This window comes from Benincasa hispida, chromosome 11, assembly GCF_027475165.1.
Source record: "Benincasa hispida cultivar pf3 chromosome 11, pf3_genome.v1.1, whole genome shotgun sequence".
NCBI lineage: Eukaryota > Viridiplantae > Streptophyta > Magnoliopsida > Cucurbitales > Cucurbitaceae > Benincasa > Benincasa hispida.
In genome coordinates, this window is record NC_143488.1 from 34773570 (window position 1) to 34796914 (window position 23345).

General features: G+C 33.8%; 1 protein-coding gene and 1 non-coding gene across 2 annotated transcripts; one reads left to right on the forward strand and one right to left on the reverse strand.

Moving 5' to 3' along the window:
• Positions 1-17554: 17554 nt before the first annotated feature.
• On the reverse strand, positions 17555-17627 carry TRNAR-ACG (transfer RNA arginine (anticodon ACG)). Its single transcript has one exon. It is a non-coding gene; the product is annotated as a tRNA-Arg (tRNA).
• An 11-nt stretch (positions 17628-17638) lies between these two features.
• On the forward strand, positions 17639-21755 carry LOC120091862 (TLD-domain containing nucleolar protein). Its single transcript, XM_039050012.2, has 8 exons — positions 17639-18116; positions 18580-19097; positions 19218-19290; positions 19943-20023; positions 20108-20171; positions 20909-20996; positions 21114-21198; positions 21307-21755. Exons 1-8 carry the CDS (start codon positions 17988-17990, stop codon positions 21388-21390), a joined length of 1122 nt encoding a protein of 373 aa, XP_038905940.1. The 5' UTR covers positions 17639-17987; the 3' UTR covers positions 21391-21755.
• Positions 21756-23345: the final 1590 nt, after the last annotated feature.

Consider the following 23345-nt stretch of genomic DNA (forward strand, 5'->3'; position numbering starts at 1 on the left):
AACCATAGTTCTTTTTCTATTTTATGGTACTTAATGTAAATCATATTTATATTAATCATCGACTTGATGTATCTTATACACCACACCAATTATATCATATATAATTGAATTTCCTCTTGTTAATTTGAACATTTCAAACTAACCCCAAGAATTGATTCTCAACTTGAATTCATTGAGCTACCAAGAGGACCTTATGAACTTGTAACTTGAAGCTCCAATGGTACGTGAATAACTGACTAAACGCTTTAGTCACGGAATCCACCATCCGTTAACTATCAAGCACTCCACTAAAGATCGATAGCTGCATTCTTCTCACTACAGATATATTTATGTGTCCATATCAACCAATCAACAGTGCGATAACCCTTCACAAATTGCTCGTAAGTACAACTAGGCCAATTTATCGTGACCCTGTAGTTACATTTAACTCCTTAAGTACCACTAATTCCTCTAATGAACATAAGTCATAATCCTACTATGACCGAGTCCTCTCTTCCAAAGAGAGGATGTGACCACTATGTTTAAGACCCGGAATCAGCCCTTAAAGAAGCAATCTATCTACTTACCTCTACTTCGGGTAACTAAGTTCCCAGCTCTCCAATCAGAAAAATCCCCAAAACGATAGGCTTGTTGAGTTGGCAATCTGGCCACTCTCACCCATACTAATCAAAGGACCGTCTTTATAGGTAGGAGTTTCCAAAACACTCAGGATTAAGGTCATGTCACCTATGGTCGTTTAAGGTGAGATGTAAGTCTCAAGTATCAATGGCGTTATATAAAGAGACGAATCATCTCGTGATCCGTTCTTATACAAACTCTTTGTATCGGACACCATCACTCGCATGTCTCTACATGAATGGTCAGGATCTAGTAGCTTACAACACTTGTAAACCTCAAAGCGGGCCGTATCCGCAGTGTCACAAGGATAAGGTATCTCTCCTTTATCCTTATACTACAAACCTTTTAGGTTATTACTTAATGCATGATTCACTTGTATATCTCATATACATGCTTAAGTTTACATACAATAATCACGTATGTTTGTTTATTGGATATGAGTAAATGCAAAATAAAATACCTCTTATTTTATTAATAAGAGTGTATACAAATTTTATAAACTACGAGACTCTAGGAGAATTTGGACATTAATCCCAATTGTCTTCTAGTTTAGCTAAACAAATAGTCAAACTATTTTTCATAATGAACGTTTCATTAGAAGAAAAAGAAATAGAGTATGATTGCTCAATTAAAAGGAAATAGAAACAAGTTTCCTTCATTTTGGGAACAATGTATAAGTTTTCTAAAAGCAAAAAACAACTTAGCAACTTCTACTACACGAGCTAAAATGACATCTCTTGTTCCAACCTTGAGCGTCATTTCACCTTTTCCAAGCTGTTGGAAGGAATTAATTCCCTGTAAAGAAGAACAAACATGATTAGTGGCTTCTGAATCAAGTATCTAGGCATCATGGTCATTTTTCACTAAGTTTCCAAAACTAGTAAATCATATTTACCTTCCTTCTCTTTCTTCTTCTCAGCAAGGTACTTAAGGCAATTACATTTCTAGTGACCATCCACGTTGCAATGGAAGCATTTTCCCTTGTCAGCCTTAGCCTTAGCCTTACCCTTGCCCTTCCCAATAGCGAGAGTCTTCCCCTTCTCTCATTTCTTTTTTTGGGTTTTCTTAGAACTAGAAGATGAAGGAATAGACTTAGTTCCTGATGATGAACCCTTAAGAAATTTTTTGGAATTAACAACATTTGTCTCTCCTTCTACTGGTCCTTTACCTTTTATAAGGGACTAAAAAGTTAAAGTCTATAACTCATTAGAAGGGTAGTCAAAGTGTACTGTATTTTGTTCATAACCGCATTGATGTAGTATTGAAGAAAACTCTTCGGAAGAGATTCTAAAATAAAGGACACCTTTTATTGACTTACCCCCATATTTTTTTGTAGGCTTAAACTGCTAGTAGCTTTTATCCCAATTGAAGAGCAAATAACTTTTCCTCCTACAAATCTCCACATTTTATCAAAAGGTGGTTTTTTTTTTCCTTTTTGCATGAATGCCTTGATATGCGATCACTGCCTCTGCTGACCTTAGAGAGGTCTGGATCATCTGCTGACCTTAGAGAGGTCTGGATCATCTGTGTACTCGTGTCGTCTAAGGATGGAGACATTAGGAGATTCCTTTAGTATTTTCTATCCATTTGGGCTTAGAATATGCCCAAACCTTATAAAGTTCACCATTTTTCACCCTCCCCTCTCCCCGCTTCTTTTAGATTATGAAGCTAAAACTTATTTCTCTTTGGTGACTCTTTTTTTTAGAGCAATGGTTTACTTCACTGAATACCTCTCATCTGGAAAGAAATATCTTATAATTCTTGCAAATAGGAATCAACCTATAACAAATGAGCTTAGACTGGAGGAGCCATTAGTTCATAACCCCAATCAAATTATCAATAGAGGTGCCCTTGACTTAGGGAGAAAAAGTGTGGATATTACAATCTTCCATTCATCAAAGCCTCTACTCTTGATCGAGCATTAACTCTTTGGCATCACATGATTGATGGTGAGACTCGTTGGAATGCCACCATAAAAGTCCCTAGAGAATTTTTACTTTACCAACTACTCATAGGAATGCCTAGAAACGAGCAATCCTTTCATGCCATCTATTTATTTGGTTTAATGACGACCTCTTTGTATATGTATGACCGAAATATTGAAATGGTTTAAGCCTTTTGCGAAGCTTGGTGCCCTTCAAAATGGTTCGAGCCTTTTGCGAAGCTTGGTGCCCTTCAACCAATACTCTTCATACTATGGTGGGTGAACTATCAATTTTCCTAGGGTAGCGACTTTCGATTAGAGGGGGCTTCTACACCTACCTTAGAGAGCTAACTGGCTCACAGGACAAGGAGAAATATCTTCCAACGATTTGCAAACATCTTTTTCAGGTGTACCATTCAACAATTTGTTTGTGGAAAAAAGATTGTGCATCATCCTCTAAGAAAAATTCTCCAGGGGCTATTAGTTCTTGGATTTCATTTTTGTTTAATAAAAAAGGGAGTAAAAAGACAATTAAAAAAGCATTGTAAAAAAGAAAAAAAAAAAAAAAAGAAGAGGAAGAAGAAAGTAAAATAATAATTAAAAAAAAAAAAAAAGAAAGAAAGCAAAAGGGAGCTAAAAAAACATGGTTGAAAATTAAAAAAGAATAAGAGACAATACAAAGTTTGAAAAGAAATTAATTTTTTTTTTTAAAATAATAATAAAAAATCTAACGAAAAGGGAAAGTCGAATAAAGATAAAAATAAAATATAATAATAAAATTGAAAAAAAAAAATCCACATATAATAACGTTAAAAAAAAAGACATCAAATCTAATAATGATTAAAAACAAAAGCAAGTCAAATAATTTTTTTAAAAAAATAATAATAAATTTGGGGTTTAAAAAAAAGGAAATACTAAAACCTAATGTGTTTCTTCCCTCACCGTCGCCCCCTTCGATTTTCTCTCTCCAACTCTTCATCTACTCCTTCCTCTTCGCCATTTGAAACCATCCCTTAGCCTGTTCTCCATTTGCCCTAATTAAACAGACCTTTGAGAAAGAAGCCTTCAAAAAAAGAAAAAAATCCAAAGCCTGTATACTACAAAAGTGGCTAAAATCAATTGGTTTCCTTCTCACTGGTCTTTCTCACCGCCGCCGCCGTCTTAGTCGTGGGCCAAGCTCATGGTACCGACATCTGCGAAAAAGCCAAATATGTTCCACTCTGCAGATCCACAGTGAAAGACGCTTCAGACCCAACGGTCGCCATTAAAACAGCCATCGAACATCTCTTATTCGAAACAAAACGCGAGAAAGCAGCGAGCGTGAAGATGGTCAATAAGCAGGATATAAAAGCTTGCATTCAAAACCGAGCGACGCCGGCAACACTTTCAAAAAAAATTATAGAAGGAGCCGTACATCAGCGACAGGCGTTTGTTCCTGCCTCGTTCCAGTAGCTCAACGTCGGGCTTGGTCCCGAATAAGAATTTCCAAAAACAGAAAGGAAATGATAGACTTTGAAGAAAAAAATTGGAAGAAGATGGGTTTCAAAGCTCCTTTTTCATCACTGAGACCTTAAAAAAAACCTGCTGGAGAAGTTTGCTAACGAGTGAATTTTTCATTTTTGGGTTCATCAAATTCGATTAATAAATAAATGAATAAGGGTTGGTTGAGATTTTATTTAAAATCCAAATCTCTAAAGAAGTTAGGTTTTATTTGAAATCCAAATCTTTTAAAGATTTGATAAATTTGGATTTAATTGGATAGGATATTTTGGTTTTAAATCTAGCCAAAGTATTTTATTAGTTTTTTTCAGTTTTTTTTTTTAAAAAAAGCCAAAATTTATTCCAAATTTGACAAAAAAAAAATGGTGATTTCATTTTAGATTAAATCGAAAGTATAGTCTAAAAATAAACCATAAAAAAAAAAAAAAAAAAAAAAAAAAAAAAAACCAGGTTGAGTGAATTGCCCATCAAATAATGAAGCTTACTTATAAATGTTTCTAAGCTGGGAAAATTAATGCAAAATCAAGTTATGAACCAAACTCATATTTTGATCAAAATAAATTGAAACATTGCTCGAAACATACAATGTTTTTGAAATCCATCTACACATGAATGTGCATAAATTTTGAAAAGGAGCATTGACTGGAGAAGAAATTTTATCCAATTACAAAATAACACGTGTCTTCCATCCGACCATTTGATCACAGTGATGAGCTTATAAACTTCAATGGCGATGAGACGTAGACCACGATCAATAAATTTGGCTAGAGGTTCGGTTGGGCTTTAAATCATAAATTAGATTGGGTCGAGTAATTAAAATCGCTCAGGTCCAAAATCCGACCCAATTCAAGTTCACGGTGAAAATTTTGGGTTGAAGAAAAGATGGGTCCAAGCCTAAGCTCTAGTCCAAACCCAAAGCATGTCATAATCGTAATATCATCCAGATAAGGGTGATAGAGATGTATTGCGGCCTTCTCCTATTTATCAACTCGAACCTCATTCTTCTGTAGTTGATGTTACGGATCAGCCCCACTCTTCAGGCCAGCTGCTTTGCTCAGCATCTTCTGCCAATTGTCAGCCTGTTCAGTTGACCTCAGAGGATTCCAATCATCTTGCCAGGAAGTTGGTGGGCTCATCATGAATTAGGTCGGGGTGGTTGGTGGTTTCGGTAGCTCCATGTAAGGTTAGCTCGAAAGCGAGTTCTTACTGTTTGACCTGAGGGGAAGAAAGCGGTGATTACCTGGGGTGAGGTTGACCTTCTTTCTGCGGTACGGCTATTATCTTATTAGAGTCAATAGCTGGGAATCAACGGAAAGTCAGGCATAGAAAGTTGGCAGTTCGGCATAGGGAGGAGTGAATACCCGCTTAGCCCGTCGCTTTTTATGGCTTACCTTCGGGAAGTTTTTCCATTGTGAAAGTCTTGGCTTGGTCTTTTTTTGTTGATTGTGCATAGCTCTTTCATGCTTCTTTATAGCGCCGAGAAGGTTTTTAGAAATTTTGGCCAAGCTCGAGCTCAGTGGAACTCTAATGTGCATAGTGCTCGGCGGAAGACCTGTGGACTGTCTTGGAGGTATGATTTTTGTCACCACGGAAGGGAATATCCAATTCGTGGAAAAAGGCCTAACCATCACTCTGGGTGGGAAGAAAGTCATTGCTAGCTCTTTGACCGGTGCTATTGAATCTCTTTCCAGAAGGGCTAGTCTAAAGCTAAGGCTGCTAAGTCAAATAAATCCTAACTGCTAAAGTAGAACTGATAGTAGTAGCACATCAACAAGTGCCTTAGAGCTGAGGGTATCTGGAATTGTCTGTATAAGCCAAAACCCATAGCACTGGTGACGTCTCCGACATAAATGCAAGGAGGATGTATAGCTGATATAGGATCTTATGGAACAGGATTTGATTCTGCAAGCGGTTCAGTACGAACGAAGAAATTTTGAACAAAAGGATCGGAACTCGCTGATAGGAAAGGAGAGAAAAACAAAGCAATGCCCTGTTCGCTTATCAGCTCACCTTGTCCCCTTACGGCCTCCTTTGCTTGTTCGCCTATCGGTGAAATAGCAATAGCAGCGAAATTCGTCCTCTTCGTCGAAGATCCAACCTTATCCATCTAGACCATTTAGGTTATCGCTTCAACATGATCCATCCGTATGTCTCTACATCTATAATATAACCGTGGATGTTAGTTTATTAATTTGCAGTTAATGCAACTAATTTTGAAATAAAACATCAAATATTTTATTACATAAATAAAAAGTTTATACATTACAAATACAAACTATAGGACCCTACGAGATTTAGGACATCAACCCTAACACAAGTATTAGAGATCGAACCACATGACATCAACATCAATTCAACATAAGCTCAACTCCACGAAACAAGTTTCTTTGGAAATCTCGTGCGAACAAATCACTACAAGAATTTTTACCTGTTTCGATATTTTTTTTCTCGACGCATTCATGTTCGTTGGCATAGGCGTAATTAAAAAATTTATGCTGATGAAAATTGAAGCTTTTCCCGACAAAAATATGTATGGGGGAAAAGTCTTTAAAAATTTCCTTCTTTTTCCCCTCACTTTTTTCCTTTCTCTTTCTCTTCCCTCAACCCCCTCGTTTCTTCCGTGTCCCCCCGAACCCCTACCAATTTCCCTTTTGTCCCCCCTTCCTTCCATCCCCCCTTCTTGTCGCCGCCCCCCCAATCGATTCAAATCTCCCCTCCTTTCTCTATTATTTTCCCTTTCTCCCTCCATTTTTTTACTCAAACGGCCACTGCTCCAACACTGAATGCCAACGCATGCCACCTCTGCACGCCGTCGCACACTACTGTCGCACGCATTGGTTGGTTCTTCTTCTCTTTTCTTTTTTCTAATAAATGTTATTTATAGGTTATGTCTGTGTTATTATTCTGATAAAAGGGTTTTGTTTCAAATTGGAATTAGGATATTCATTTGTTTATGAATGAAATTGTTATTCTATCTTTGGTTTGTATATAGATGGATATAATGAAGGATGGATTATTTGTGTATTTTGGTTTTAATTTTGTACATGAGATTCAGTTGTTAATATTGAAGTTTATCCTTTTTACGGATATAATATGCTTTAAATTTTAAAATGAAATTGCTAAGGATGTTTAAAGCAAATTAACTAAATTTTACACTTTTCACTCGCTAGTGTTAAATCATCAATTGACCCAAAAAACTTAAGTTGATAGGTAAAGGTAAATTTGATATCATATCATCTAAAAGAACTCTAGTAAGGAGTCGTTTTCTTTGATTGATTAAAAAGATTGTGAGGAAAAATGAAAACTTTGGAAAAAAATTAGAAAATGGAAAACATTTGACCCTTTAGCTTCATTTATTTAGCTTTTATCAATAAAGGTTCACAATCGTAAGTATTTGACCCTTTTTCCTTACTAATGTTCTCGTCACATGCTTGATGCAGACTGACCCTTCTATAAAGTAAAAAAAGATCACTAGAAATGTAGTGATTTCTCTCTTGTTCTCATCATAAAGGCCAAAACTTAGAGATAATGAAATATCTCCTTCATATAGCCAAAACTTAGACATGCTTTATTTATTTGGTTCAACAATGAATAAGGATTGGATTAAGCTTAGAGATAGATTCTCAAGAGAGTACATTGACAAAGTTACACAATTCATGGAAGTGGCAAAGTGTCATGTAAATGGAGAGGGGAAAAATTGTCAGAATTCAATGTCTCAAACATTAGATGAAGTAGACGACATTTATTTGCTAATGGAATATCTCTTTCATATAGTCAATGAATTTATCATGGAGAACCGGTAAATAAAAGCTCAATTTCAAAGAGTTGGGACTTCTTTAGCTCCTTCAATGGATGATGGATTAAGGAAAGAACCTACTGCACACAATGATGATGATGAGTTGTCAATCATTTAACTGATTTGCAAGGACCGATGAGAGAAGGAGCATATGATGAAGATGAAGAAGACTTTGGAGATGAAATGCCTGGGAACATCGAATAAAGGGATACTTCAAACATTTTTGAGGAGTTGATGGATGAAGCACGTAACTCGTTGTACCTTAGTTGTATAAAATTTTCCTCATTTAACTTCTTGGTGAGCTAGATGCATATTAAGGTTCTCAATAATTGGAGCAACAAATCCTTTGATATGTTACTAGATTTGTTGAAAGATGTCCAACTGATACATGCATACCTAGTTCTTTTTATGAAGCCAAGAGAAAATTATGTGACCTAGGACTAGGATATGATTCCGTTCATGATTGCAAGTACGACTATGTTTTATTTTGGAAAGATATTCTAATTGTCAAAATTGTCCAGTGTGTGGTGAGTCTTGATACAAAATAAAGGATGACAAGAATAAGAAGATCCCAAACAAAATTTTACGTCATTTTCCATTAATACCGAGGTTGAAACGATTGTTTTTATTAAAACACGTTGTTTCTGAGATGCAATGGCATAAGGATAAATGAGTTGAAACCAATGGTGTGTTGCGACATATACATGATGCTGAAGGGTGGAAATATTTTGATAGAAAGTTTTCTAAATTTTCTTGAGATCCAAGGAATGTTTGGTTAGCCTTAGCTTCTAATGGATTTAATCCATTTGGGAATATGAGTATTGCTTAAAGCATGTGGCCCGTGATGCTTGTTCCTTACAATTTTCCACCATGGAAGTGCATGAAGGAATCTACTTTTTTCATGTCTTTACTTATACCAGGACCCAAGTCTCGTGGAAAAGAAATGAACGTCTATTTACAACCATTGATTGAAGAGTTGAAAGAGTTATGGAACAATGGTGTGCACACTTACAATTGCATGAGTGGGGGGTACTTTCAATTATGTGCATGTTTCATCTTGCTGTTCACTTACCGTACGAAGAAAAGGTCGTTGGTTCGGTTACATATAGTTAGATATACCCTATTGAGAGAAGCTTGCGAACCTTGAAACAATACGTAAGAAACAAAGCCCGTCCCGAGGGTTCAATAGTAGAAGGATTTATCATGAAAGAATCTTTGACTTTTTGTTCCAGTATCTATCTGGAATAGAAACTATATTCAATAGGGAGCCACGTAGTGATGATGTAATTCTCCATGGCCCAAGTTGTGGAGATTTTTATGTGTTTAGGCAAAATGTATGGCCATTAGAGGGGTCAATTGTGAAGACGCTAACTAAAAATGAGAAACGAATGACACATTGGTATGAATTGAACAATAACTCTGAGATAACATCTTATCATAGGTATGTTTCAGATCCTATATGTTTAGTTAATATCCTTAGTTTTCAAAGTCGATATTATATCTAATGTTAAATTTATGACTATGAAACATTTGAGACCGATTCATACTTGATCATACACAACATCATATTTATCTCAAAGGCATCAATCACAATTCCCTACTTGGTTCAAAGATCATGTAAGTATACTTATAACTTATTCAATTAGATATTTGAACATCAATAATGAGTTAAAAAATATTGAGTTTCCATAATCCATCAAATAAGAGAAGCATTTTATGATCTTTACTCAATATCACTTGGTCCTTCTAATCAAGTCCGCTCTTACAATGGTTGCATTTTCAATGGAGTTCGTTTTCACTGTATTGATCGTGACAATAAAAGATCAACTCAAAATAATGGCATCATGGTGCCCGGAGAAATAGAAAGAGTTTAAACTAATTACTATGGTATACTAGTTAATGTATTAGACTTAGAATATAGCAATGGAAGATGTGTGATCCTTTTCATATGTAAGTGGTTTGACACAGACTCTAAGAAAAATAAAGTACAACAGGATTTAGGGTTCATATCAATAAATACATTTCATTATTGGTATATAGATGAGCCCTTCATCTTTGCAACTCAAGCCAAACAAGCTTTTTACACCAACGGTAATAAACTTGGCAATAGTTGAAAAGTTGTGCAAATTGTCCAAAATAAATATGTATGGGACGTTTCAGAAGCAGATAGAGGTGAAAATGATGAATTAGAGTTGTTGGAAGTAGTTGGACGGATTGAGGTCGATGAATCTATCTAGGATGCCATATTATGTCGAGATGATGTTGATCCTACTATTGTAGAAAATCAAGTTAATCCACAATAATTGAATCATAATGTACCATATTCAGACCATGATGGTTTTATAAATGATGAACCCGAAGATGTAGAAGCGTCCACTAAGAAGAGTTCTAGTTCAAATAAATATCTAGATTTTGAGGATCAAGATAGTGAATAACTGTAAAACAACACTAGTGTAATTCATAATTTCAAGATCGTCTAGCAAATGAACTAGTTAGGGAATCTAACACTTTGACTACGTGTAATTTGTAATTTCATGTGTTATGTACGTGTAAAGTATGTTTGATGTTATTCATGTTTTGTGTGGTTGTACAATTATGGTAGGTCAACATCAAGATTGTTTAGTCAATGAACTAGTTAGGGAAGCTAACACTTTGGCTACAAGTAATTCATAATAATTCATTAGTTCAAGTGTGGTTGTAAAATTATGGTAGGGAAACGTCAAGATTGTCTAGCAAATGAACTAGTTAGGGAAGCTAATACTTTGACTATGAGTCCCTCGATAGAGGCAGGAACGACCATCGCATCAGGTGATAGTAGTATGTCTTAGGTTGAACATCTAAATATTATTGTAGCCTCTAATTGAGTAGTGTATTTGATCTTGTTACAGGATCCAATTTTAAAACAAAACGGAAGTGTGGGCGAAAGCACTGCCGAAATATTAATTTGGATGTATATGTACATCGACATGGGTGGATCCCAATTACCATTTCTGAGGATGTTGGAAAACCAGTAAGTGTCTTTGCCACAAAGTTTAGCAACGCCATTGGAACCGCGACACGGACACAATTTCATTGCATTGTTCTAAGTGGAAGGATGTACCTGGTGATGTCATTGCCACTATAAAGGCTCGTAAGTTTTATGATTTTATTATATTAATCTCATATGTGTACTTACCATAACTTGTATTGAAAATGTAGACACATTTTATTGTGGATCTATCCTCGAATGTCGTTAATAAGTACATAAATCGGCATATATAGAAATCATTTAGAGAATATAGATCAGAACTGCATAAGCACTATTGTAGCTTTAAGAATCCTGTAATTGCTCGGGAAAGTCCACCAAACAGGTTAACAAATAAAGAAGATTGAAAGATTCTTTGTGATCGATGGGAGACTCCTGAACGGCAGGTAAATTTTATATGTTTGTTGTACTTATTGTTTACATAAATTGCTTGTACTAATAAATTATCATTTATGTAGGAAAAAAGGGAGAAGAACAAGAAGAATAGAGAATGTCTCAGTTTCAACCATTATTGTGGGTTGAAATCCTTTCTTCAAATGCAAAATGAATTGGTATGGTATGATGTAAATTCATTATTGTTTTATTCATTTCCCATTGAATGTAAAGAATAAATTTGTTTATTGAATTATAGACGATCGAGAAGGGTGAAAAAGTAGGCCAAATAGAATTTTTTTATAAAAGTCACTTCTCAGAGAAGGATGAGTGGATAAGCGAAGCCGCCAAAGAAGCATATGCAAGTTATATTGTATCATATATGTGTAATTTTATATTAACCCTTATATACAATATATAAGCTAAAAAAACTATTATAAATATAGTTGGAAATGCAAGAGGAGATTAGAAAGTTGTCATAAAATGGGGTTGAATCAACAATGGAGGATATTTTTTGTGAACAGGTTTTGGGAAAACGATCAGGCCACACTAAAAGTCTTGGATGGAACCCAAAACCCAATTTAGCTACATCTTCTTCAAAAATTGAGAAATATATTAGGAATAAGTTTGAAAAGCTTGAGGTGTAGGTGACAAACTTAAAGAAGGAAAGTATTATGTTAAAGTCAATAGTTTCGGGTTTTCAAGATTAATTGACTGAAATCACAAGACAGTTAGGTGTGCAACAAAAGCAAGGAGATGGACCTTCAAACAACTAGGTACGTTATGACAACTTTCAGTTCTTGATTAGTGGATTTAGAAACTTAATTTGATTGTTGTGTGGCTATCCTGCAGTTATGGTAGCCACTTCAAATATGAGCGTTGTAGTGGATTTAGGAACTTCATTTGTTTGTTTTGTGGTTATCCTGCAGTTATGGTAGCCACTTTAAATATGTGTGTTTTAATGTACTTGTTACCACTTTGTGTTTAAATAGCATTTAGGTGGAACTCGGACACATTCGTACCTTGGGGGGGGGGGGGGGGATGTATATGTTGTAATTGTATTTTATATTATCTAGAAGAGGGGAGGGATTCACTTCAACGCTTTCTATGCATTTGTTGATGCTTTGGGTTTAAATGGTGTTTAGGTGGAACTAGGACACATTCGTAACTTGGTAGGGGAGGGGGATGTATAGGTTGTAATTGTGTTTTAGATTATCTTGAAGCCTAATTGTAGACTTTAAAGGAACAAGTTATTGGCATATTTATAGGGATCTGATAGTTGTGGAGGTTTAAAGGGCGTTTATCTATTTGTTTAAATGGATTTGCGACATGTTCATAATGTAGGGGAGGGATTCACGTCTTAATTATAACCATTTTAATCACTTTTTAGATAGTAAAATTGTTGTTTGTGGTGTTCATGTTTTAATTATGAACATTGACAACATGTTTGTGAAGGATCTCATATCTAAGAGTTCCATGAGCGCGTTCGGATCGCTATGATCTCACCGTGACTGAAATACAACATTATACATTCAACACATACAGTTATGCAAACAAACTCTAATTAACGGCACGCTACGAACAACAAAATAACAAAGGGACAGAGTTCCATACCAGTTGAAGATAATCTTCACACTCCGGAACTTCAACGCAACGGAACCCTCCAAGTGTTCTGCCAACGCTCGGTGGGAACATCGACTGCAGCAGCACGATCAACGCGAACTCACGATCGCAACGGGGACGAAACCACCACTAATGAGTCTCGGGTATTCTCGGATTGAAAATCCAAAGGGTGGGTTTTGGTGAATTTGGTAGGGGACAGAGGAAACAAGAATCGTGTAGTCGATAAGCAAGTGGGAGGGAAAAAGCCGCTATCGCATAGCAGAAATGCTTATCGTTTAGAAGGAGCTACACGATCGTGTAGGATTTACTGAACGATCGTTTAGGAAAAGGTACACGATCATTTAGTATACTATACGATCATTTAGAGAAGTTATCCGATCATGTAGGTGACAGTGTGCGATCGTTTAGCTCGAGGTAGACAATCGTTTAGGCAGAGAAGGGCTATCGTATAGTCTCTTGAGCGATCGTTTTACAAAACACCAGCACGCTTTCGAATTCTCTTGGGCAAATCTGACGACGGACGATCAAAATGAAAACCTTTTTCATTTTAATTCATGTTACAATAACCAACGCTACCCACTAGCCCACGTTCGAACGTGAAAATTAGATTAATTATCATATAATTAATCAACTAATTAATTAATAAATATAATCATATTATATTTTTATCCTATAGTTTGATATCACATATCTACTATAGTATTTTCTCCTCTACTTGATATAAATCATATTTATATCTAATTTCCTCCAAAATAATGTATCTCATACATTTAGCCAATTATATCATATATAATTAACCAGTCCAATTATATCATATATAATCGAACTTCCTCTTGTCAATTTGAACATTTCAAATTAACCAAAATACTGGTTCTCGACTTTATCCAAGCTACCCAGGGGACGTAATGGACCTGTGGCTCGAAGCTCCAACGGTACGTGAATAACTGACTAAACTCTTTAGCCACGAGATCTACCATCCGTTAACTGTCAGGCATTCCACTAAAGACCAACAACTGAACTCTTCTTACCACATATATATTTCTGTGTCTATTGGATATAACCAATCATGAGTACGATGACCTTTCACAGATGCTCGTAAGTACAGTTGGGCCAAATTATCGTTATGCCCCTGTAGTTACATCTCACTTCTTAAGTACCACTGATTCCTCTAATGAACAATACAACATAGTCCAACTATGTGTGAACACCTCTCAGGCCAAGAAAATGTGTGTGACACCACATTGTTCAAGCCCCGGAATCAGCCCTTAAGGGAGCTATCTATCTACTTACCCCTACCTCAAGGAAGGAGTGAATTTCATCTTGTGTATCTGAGTTCTCAGCATTCAAATCAGACGAATCCCCAAAATGGTAGGTTTGAATCGGCGAACTGGCCACTCGCACCCATACAAATCAAAGGATCACCCTCAATGGCAGGAGTTCCTAACTCACTCAGGATTGAGGTCATGTTACCTATGGTCATCCTAGTGAAGTGAAGTCTCTGTCATGAACGGTGTTATATAACGAGACATTGACACTTCGTGGTCAGGTCTTATACAAACTCTTTGTATAGGACGCCCCCGCTCGCATGTCCCCAACACGAATATGATTAGGATCAAACCATCTATGATAAGTCACAACACTTGTGACCATTCCACAAAGCGGGCCGCATCTGTACCGTTACCAGGATAAGGTTTCCCTCCTTTATCCATATACTACAGACCATTTTGGTTATCACTCAAGACATGATCCGCTTGTATGTCACCACATACATGCTTGAGTCACATATAGATAACTAGAGATTTTATGTTTATTGGTTTGTGGTAAAAAAAATTAACAAGTAACCGAGCAAAATTCTAAAATGTGAAGTAAATATCATATATTAACAACACAAGCGTTCGTACAAACTACAGGACACGAGACTTTAAGACATCAACCCCAACAGTTTGTAGCTCGAGAGAGGGATCATTCCTCATAACCATTTTAAACATTTTGTTTCTCCTATTTCAGGTTGTTCGTGTAAATTCTTAAAGATCAATTTTTTTGGAGATTGCAAGAAGATTTTGTGAGATGATTACTTATTTTAGTTTAGTATCTCACTTATTTTGGCTTAGGATATTTTAGCTTAGGGAAGATTAAACTTTTTTTTGTATAGGGGATTTGTAAGAAGTTAGAAAAGCTCAAATTTAATTGTATATACAATTTTGTTCGTAAAATTTTATAGCTTGTGTATTGAATATTAGTCTTATTTTTAAATATATAAGCTTACTTTTGTTATATTTATCCTAAATTGATTTGTTTGAAGATTAATTTTTGTTTATGCATAATTATGTATTAAGAAAATAAAAAAGTGGTTATTTAATTGTTACAAAAAATATATAAAATTATAAACAACTTATGTCGACGCAAATAAACGTTGGCAGAAATCTGTCTATTGAATTAAAAATTTGTTGCTTAGGACTATGCTTTTCCTCACGCAAATTGTATTTTGTTGGGAAAAACATATGCTGACGCAAGCAATTGTATTGTCAGAAATGGTATTTTTGCCGACGAAAATAGTTTTCATCGGGAGGAACTTCTCCCGACATGGATACGACGACGATTATGCCAACGCAAAAAAATGCATTGGCATAATCTATCCTGACGTTTTTAATACTTTGTTTGATATTTTTTTGTGTGGAGAATGGTGAAAATTCTTGTAGTGAATTGTATTAATTTATTAAATTTAAAATAAAGATTAAAATAACTACATCAGATTTATTATTATTATTATTATTTTAGTGACATTGTATTTACTTCAATGTTGGAGAGTGAATAAAAAGTTGGAGTAATTAATGATTTACGAAGAAAAATGTGTAATTGAATTTCGAGTTAACAAATTGTCTGAAATAAGTACCTAATTACATGCCAAACGAGCTTAGTTAACTAGCATAAACTGTATATCAATGACCAAGAGATAAGTGGTCCAATTTTTTCAATATAAATATGATACTGTTTGATGCCAGTTAATCAAACATAACACATATATTGCATAGGAAATTACTAGTTTGAAGAAAATAAAGGAATGAAATCAATTTTTAGCATAAGGAGTTGGTTATTATAGTCTTAGGTTATTATAATTGGATTATAATAGTTTGTGTTTAGGGTATAGATCATTTTAATTTGAGTTATAATAGTATGTGTTTAAGGTGTAAACTATTTTAGTTGAGAAAAAAATAGTAAATACTGTAACAAAGAATAAAAAAAAATGATGATGGTAAAATAGTAAAACCTGTAGCAAACAGTAAATACTGGAATAAATGAAGGTTTTGAAATATTGTTAGATTATATCTAATTGGGGACTATAAAATAGTATTTAGGTTATTATAATTTTAAGATAATTTTTGCCCCCAAACACTCTCTAATGGGTAATTGGGTTAACGGAGGGTATATAATATAAAATATTAGATAAAACCCAAATATGTAAAAATGTTTGGGACAAAGGAAATTCATATAAATAGAAAAATCCCAAAAATATATACACTCTATAGTAACAAATTTTAAAAATACTTGTGTTTTGAAATTTTTTTTTTTGCTATAAAGTGTAAATATTTTTTAATGTTTTTTATATTTAAAAAGACCCTTTTGGACCATTATTTAAATTGCGGTAAAAATTTCTTGGATAAAAATATGAAAACCTAATTTAAGCTAAAAAAATGTAGAGTAGAAAATTTTCAATTCTATACTTTTTAGAAAAGATTTGTTTTATATATTTATATATTTCTCATCTAATCAAATCTATTTTTTATTTTCTATGATTGAATGTATCATTTTTTTTAAAGAAAAGTATACCATATTGATATTTTTTTTAAATAAAATTATTTTTCTTAATATTTAAAAACTAATCTATAACAAACATAATTGATCATATTAAACAATTATTTAAAATTTTAAATCACAAAATTTTTAAAAAAAAAACTGATGATAAGACTATTTTGGTCATTATATCTAAAATAAGATGTTTTTATATTTATTTACCAAACACTTCAACCTACTTTTTCAAGTTTAAGTTGAAATTTACCAAGTATTATTTTATTTTTTCACAGTTGATTTTTCTAAAAGCACAGCTACCATTAATTATTTTGAAAGCTACAGTAATCCCAAACTGAGTCTTAGTCTAAAAATTGTCAAATGTCCAATTTTAATCTATATACTTTCGATAAATTTTAAATTTAGCTCTCAATGTTAGTTTTTTTTTGTTGATTTTTTAAAAATATTTTTGTTATCTATAGCATTTTTACTATAAATCTTGAAAACATGACATATATTATACTTTCTTGCATGAAAATTATTATTATTTAATCAATTTTGATCGAACTTAATTGTAAATGACTAAAATCAGTTTTCTCATTTTAAAATCATTGTGAACATGTTTTTAATCCTTCAAAACTAATTTTGATGATAAGAAATTACATTTAAATGTGTAAAATTGAAAACTAAATTAATTTTGAGTGATTAAAAATGTGTTTTCGAGTTATTTTAAAAATAACAAAAATATTTTTGATGGTTTTAAAATCACTCTCAAATATATACTTAAGATTTATTAAAAGTAGAAGACTAAAATTAGATAAATGAAAGTATAAGAACAAAAATTGAACAAATTAAAATTACACGAACCAAAATGATATTTTAACAAAGTTTGGAAAAAAAATAAAAAAAACGACTCCACTGGGGATCGAACCCAGAATCTCTGGTTCCGTAGACCAGCGCCTTATCCATTGGGCCATGGAGTCCGGTTTTCAGTGTAGACGTCACAACTTTAATTGTTAATTTTTGTGCTCCTTCTCTTACAAGTTGGTGATTTCACCAAACTTTAAGCTTAATTCGAACAAACACTGGTCCACGAGCAACCCACAGAGAATTGATAAAGCAGAGCTGAAAGATTGTCTTCGTTGATCTTTTTGTAGAGAGAGAAAAAGGGTTTTTCAAGTTCTTATGCTACATAAAATCCATAGCGGAAAGGAGAGGAGGATGATCGAGTGGGAAGCAAAGAGAATCTGAATGTTAATGGAGAATAAGCTGAGCTAAGGATTGTGGATTTTGCTGGAAATCAATTGATTGATTCCTTCTCTGTTTTTACTTGAAATGCAGTAATGGGTAAGCAACAATCATTGCGCAGCAAAGCAGTTCATTTCGTCTCCGATATCACCACCGTTCTCCTTAACCCAATCTCTGATAAACCTTCCACCAGAGCCTCTGCTCATCCTCAACATCATTCACCTGTGAGTTTGTCTCTCTTAAGCTGTTATAGCTTTTCAATTCCTCTTCTGTTTGCTTTGTCATGCTTTGGTTATTTTCCGGCAGTTCCGCTTCTGAAGTTTTACGTTTTTCTTCAGATATGTTTTATGGACTGGTGACTCCGATTTCATTTGGTTTGACTTCAATCGGTGGTTGTAATATGCATTTTTTGGACTAATTGTGGCTAATTTTGGTTTATGACCCATGAGAGCCTTTTATTTGTCTTAATCGTTAATCTTTATGCATGAATGTAGGGCTGAAGGTTAGATACGTTCTGTTCCATTTGATAGGGGATTTCAAAGAACTACTAAAAATGAACGCATTTTTCTTGTAATAAAAAATTTCTTTTTAGAGATGTTTGTTAATGGGAATTAACTAGCGTGTGAAAGTCTCTCTGGTGTGGGCAGCCATGTTAAATCTTTAATTGCGTTGGCTTTGTTCTTCTAGGAAGATGCGATCGACCTTAAAGACGACAGTGATCTAGGGTCAGCTAGTGAACAGGGTTCCGAATTTTCGGATGATGGCCCTGATACATCTTCATTTACTGCATTCCTGTATTCCCTCTTGTCGTCCTCGGAATCACACGGAAACTTGAACCCCAATGAAAGAAGTGATAATCAGGCAGATGCAGGCGTGCCAGTGAACAATGCTGCAAAAGAAACTGTTATGAAGAAGAGCTTGTTTTCTAGGGGGAAACAATCGCTTGGTAGAGCTTTTCACCATGCTGCAAGAATCACTGGCTACCGAAATCAGGAGCGGAAGAGTGATGTTGAGATGAAAGTTGATGATTCTAGATTTTCTGCAATTGAGATGATGGAGAGGGCAAATGTAAGCGAGGTTGCTTCATCAGTTGATGTCCCTGAGGCATCTGAACCTTCATTGCTTCTTTCAGAAAAAACTAGAACTGTTCTTTATGCTTCCCTTCCAGCCCTAGTTCAGGGAAGGAAATGGCTTTTGCTATACAGGTGAAGACCTTCAGCATTTTTTTTTTTTTATAGATTATGTTTCTAGAAATTCTCATAGGATTTCAATTATTTATACTCTATCATCTGTTTTTATAAATGTGTATCGGTTGTGAAACACAGTACGTGGAGGCATGGGATATCTCTTTCAACTCTATATAGGAGAAGTATGCTTTGGTCTGGATTCAGTTTGCTGGTAACTATAAGTTTGATTTTTCTATGAACAAGTTAGCTTTGACATGTATTCATCTTTAACCATGTATGTTGAATGAATATCGCAAGTAGATAAGACGTCAATTACCATCCCAAAAGTTGATTTTATTCCTCATGTTTTTTTTATCCAAGTTGCTTCTCTTTTTGTCTAACTCCCTTCCTTTTTTCTTTGTGAGTTTCGGGAATATCCCAATTTGTAGGTCTGAGATCCTCATCGATGAATTGAAAAGTCTGAATGATCAACTTTGCAATCAGTTTTTAGAATCAATAGGTCTTTAAATCGTTCATTTGAAAAAATTGAAACCCTTCTTATTGGATGATCGGATACTTCCCAAAAATCGAAATTCTTGATCAATGGAGGAACAATATCACCATTTTTGTTCGATAAGATACCTAAGTGGATGATTGACTCCTTCCATACTAGAAATAATCACAGGAAATCCTTTGATAACACGGCTTCCTATTTCTCAATGATATCCCACGATCAAGACAATTGGCTAAATCCCATACTATCTCGCTGATTGGGCATCTATGACATCTACAACTTGAGGATTCCTCTGCTGATGCATATAAATATTACATACATGTCTAGTTTATGTCAGACGATGTGTCACTTCAGCATAATTTACTTACAGGTTGTTGGGGACCGTAAAGGTGCTGTATTTGGCGGCTTGGTGGAGGCACCGTTAAAACCGAGCAGCAAGAAAAAGTATCAGGTGCTTCTAATATGTCTTTATTCTTTCTTTAGCCTATTGAGGGCATCTGTGCAATTGACCCTATTAATCATGAATCTTGAACAGGGAACAAATAATACTTTTGTTTTCACAAGTATACCTGGCCATCCTGTGATTTATCGCCCCACAGGTACTTAACAGTCCTTGTTTAAAAGTTTATCCACCAGAAGTCACTTCATACCAATCTTTCGTTTGTTATTTGTGAATTCATATCGTCTTACTAGTATCCACAGGTTTGACTCATTGGCAACCTTTGCCAATATCATAAAATAATTATGCGAGTTTATTTTGAACATGAGTTAAATATTGGTTGGAATATAAGGTAAGAAAATATTCCACTTGACATTATCAGTGAGCTTACGAAAATAAATACCCAAAAAAGAAGATACAATGACCATTTGGTAGCAATAATATTTTGCTATGCATTCTGTTTCTCTGCACGCTCATGAGATGAACTATGATCCTTCTAGGAAACGGGGGCAAATTATGCTTTTATACCATTTCATGGGCCATTTTCTTGTTGCTGATGAAGTTTTGTGACTTCTTGCTTTATCTCCATCTACTGAAAACTTTTAGAGATTTTTTTTCTTTTTTCTCCTCTCTTGTTCTAAGGATTAGTCGCATTTTCCTCAATTTAGGTATTATTATTGTATGTTTTCAAATTATGATTGTAACAATCTTCAAGTAAATTGTTTGCGTATAAAGAGAGAGATCAAGGTAATTGCATGATTTTGAATCCTGTTAGGGACCTATTCTAAGATTGCCGATAATCCTCAATGAGTATTGAGAACTGCCTTAAAGTTTACTTTTTACATGATTTTATATCCGGTAGTCTCATGGAGGGAAATTTTAAACTGATTCAACCAGGTGAAAATTACTATTTCACATTGTGCTCCCCCGACTTCTTAGCCATCGGCGGCGGCAGCCATTTTGCACTCTATTTGGACAATGACCTGTGAGAACACTCTCTTTTAATAGTCTGTGTGGTGCAATCACATAATAACTTATATCAATTATCTAAAATAAACATGCAACTTGATTCGATGCTTATAAATGTGTTCTTGAATTTAAGATTGAATGGATCGAGCTCTACGTCAGAGACTTACGGGAATCCTTGTCTTGCAAATACTGAAGAATTTGAAGTAAAGGAAGTTGAGGTGATTGTAGAACATCTCAGTTTGCTCACATCCAAAATACATCTATGATACTTAAGTAACCTACTATTGATTCTAAAATCAGTTTTACACATTGTGTTTGTAATGCAGTTGTGGGGTTTTGTATACACCTCAAAGTATGAAGAAATGCTTGCTTTGAGCAGAACCGAAGTACCTGGGATTTGTCGATGGTGAGCGATTTTCAAATGCAACCCAAACCACAACTTTACTGAATGAATCGACACCCTATGGAGATCTCATAACCATCTTAACATGATTATATGATGGTGAATGCAGATGAACTAATTAGAAAGATGAGAAGGTCGATTGTATGTATTTGAATCTGAATGCTTTCTCCACACTTGTACATAAAAACTTCACATTTTTGCATATAAAAATGTGACTTGTTTTGTAAATACCTGTTCTGTTGATATTGTTTTGACAAAGGGGCAGTTTTGCTTTCCTTCATTCTATTACCACCTAACTTTGAATTGTTTTGTTGGGATAATCATATTATGAGTATGTATGTATTCAATGAATGATTGCCCTTTTGCTTCCCAGTGAGATATTATTGGTTCTGACGGTTTAGACTTTGGTCTTTATATTATTTTACTTTAGTCAATTTTTTTTTTTTAAGTACAAAGTCATTTACTAGTAACATATATATATACACAAACATATATATAGAGGAATGTCAGTAGAAAATAAATAAAATGAATATTAATAATATGGTTGTTCGTGAGTTGGGTTAGATTGAATTAAAGCACTTTTTAGATTGAATCTAATCGTTTTGGTTGAATTAAAATGAATATTAATAATATGGTTGTTCGTGAGTTGGGTTAGACTGAATTAAAGCACTTTTTAGATCGAATCTACTCGTTTTGGTTGTAAATTTCTTCAACTTATACAACCTTTATAATTAATAATTATAATTAATTTTAAAATTGTGATATCTAGGAGACGTTCAAGGCATGGATTTCAACCATTCCTCTCATACTTTTGGCCTATATAAAGGATTGGAAACCCTATTATTCAACAATCTCTACTCCTAAGAAGATATCTCACAAGTCACATCCATAAATTCTTCAAGAACAAGAGTTCCTCTAGAGAACCATCGTCTTTAGATCTTCCATATCCGTGAGAGCGCGTGTAGAGCGAGGATTCACTCTTGAAAAAGGTTAAATATGTCCTAAAAGGCCTTTGAGAGTGAGGCATTAACTCAAGGGGTTTATGTTACTGTTTTTCTAGCACTTGTTCATTTCATTCTTTATTGTTTTTACATTTCTTTACCTTCTACTCTTGTAATCATTTGTAACCAACGGCTGAAGTTTATTCATTCTTCTTTAGCTATGGGCTAATTCTCTAAAGGGTCGTTTCACAATTACATAGTTACACTGGTTTGTTTCACAGTTATACTGATAATAAGCAATTCTCAAACATTTTTATTTCCATAGATATTTTCCATTTCAAAAGGTAGGTTGTCTTTTTTTAATTAATATTAATTTAACAAAATTAATATAAATATTTATTTTAATAAATAAACAATAATCTATTAAAATATTTACTTAACTTATTTTTACCATATAAATTTATAAATGAATACAATCACATTTTACACAAACTATTAATTAATTAATTTACAATATCTTAAATAAATTTAATTAGTAAACTAGAATTAGTTCAATTTAGTTATTTATGGAGATTAATTTTAATTTGATCCTTTATTATGAACATTAATTATTATTATTTATTTATAATTAGTTAATTATTTATTGTGATTAATTTTTTTACTTCATTCATTATTAACATATCATATTTATTATAACTTCTTTTAGTATACTAAATTATTATTATTCTTTATTAACATATCATATTTGTATCTTATTTTTCACTTTTCATATAGTATATTGTTTATTAATTTTTTTATATTATTTAGTTGAAATTAAAGTTATTAATGTTGAACTTAAATTAATTATAAAAATGATTAAATATTATAATTAATATGATGTTCATTACATATATTAATTGGTTAATTTTAATTATTTACTCAAATTTCAAACATGAAATTATTATTAATTATTAATTAATTAATTTTTATCAATATATTGAATGGTATTGATTTATTTATTAATTAATCTATTACAATTATA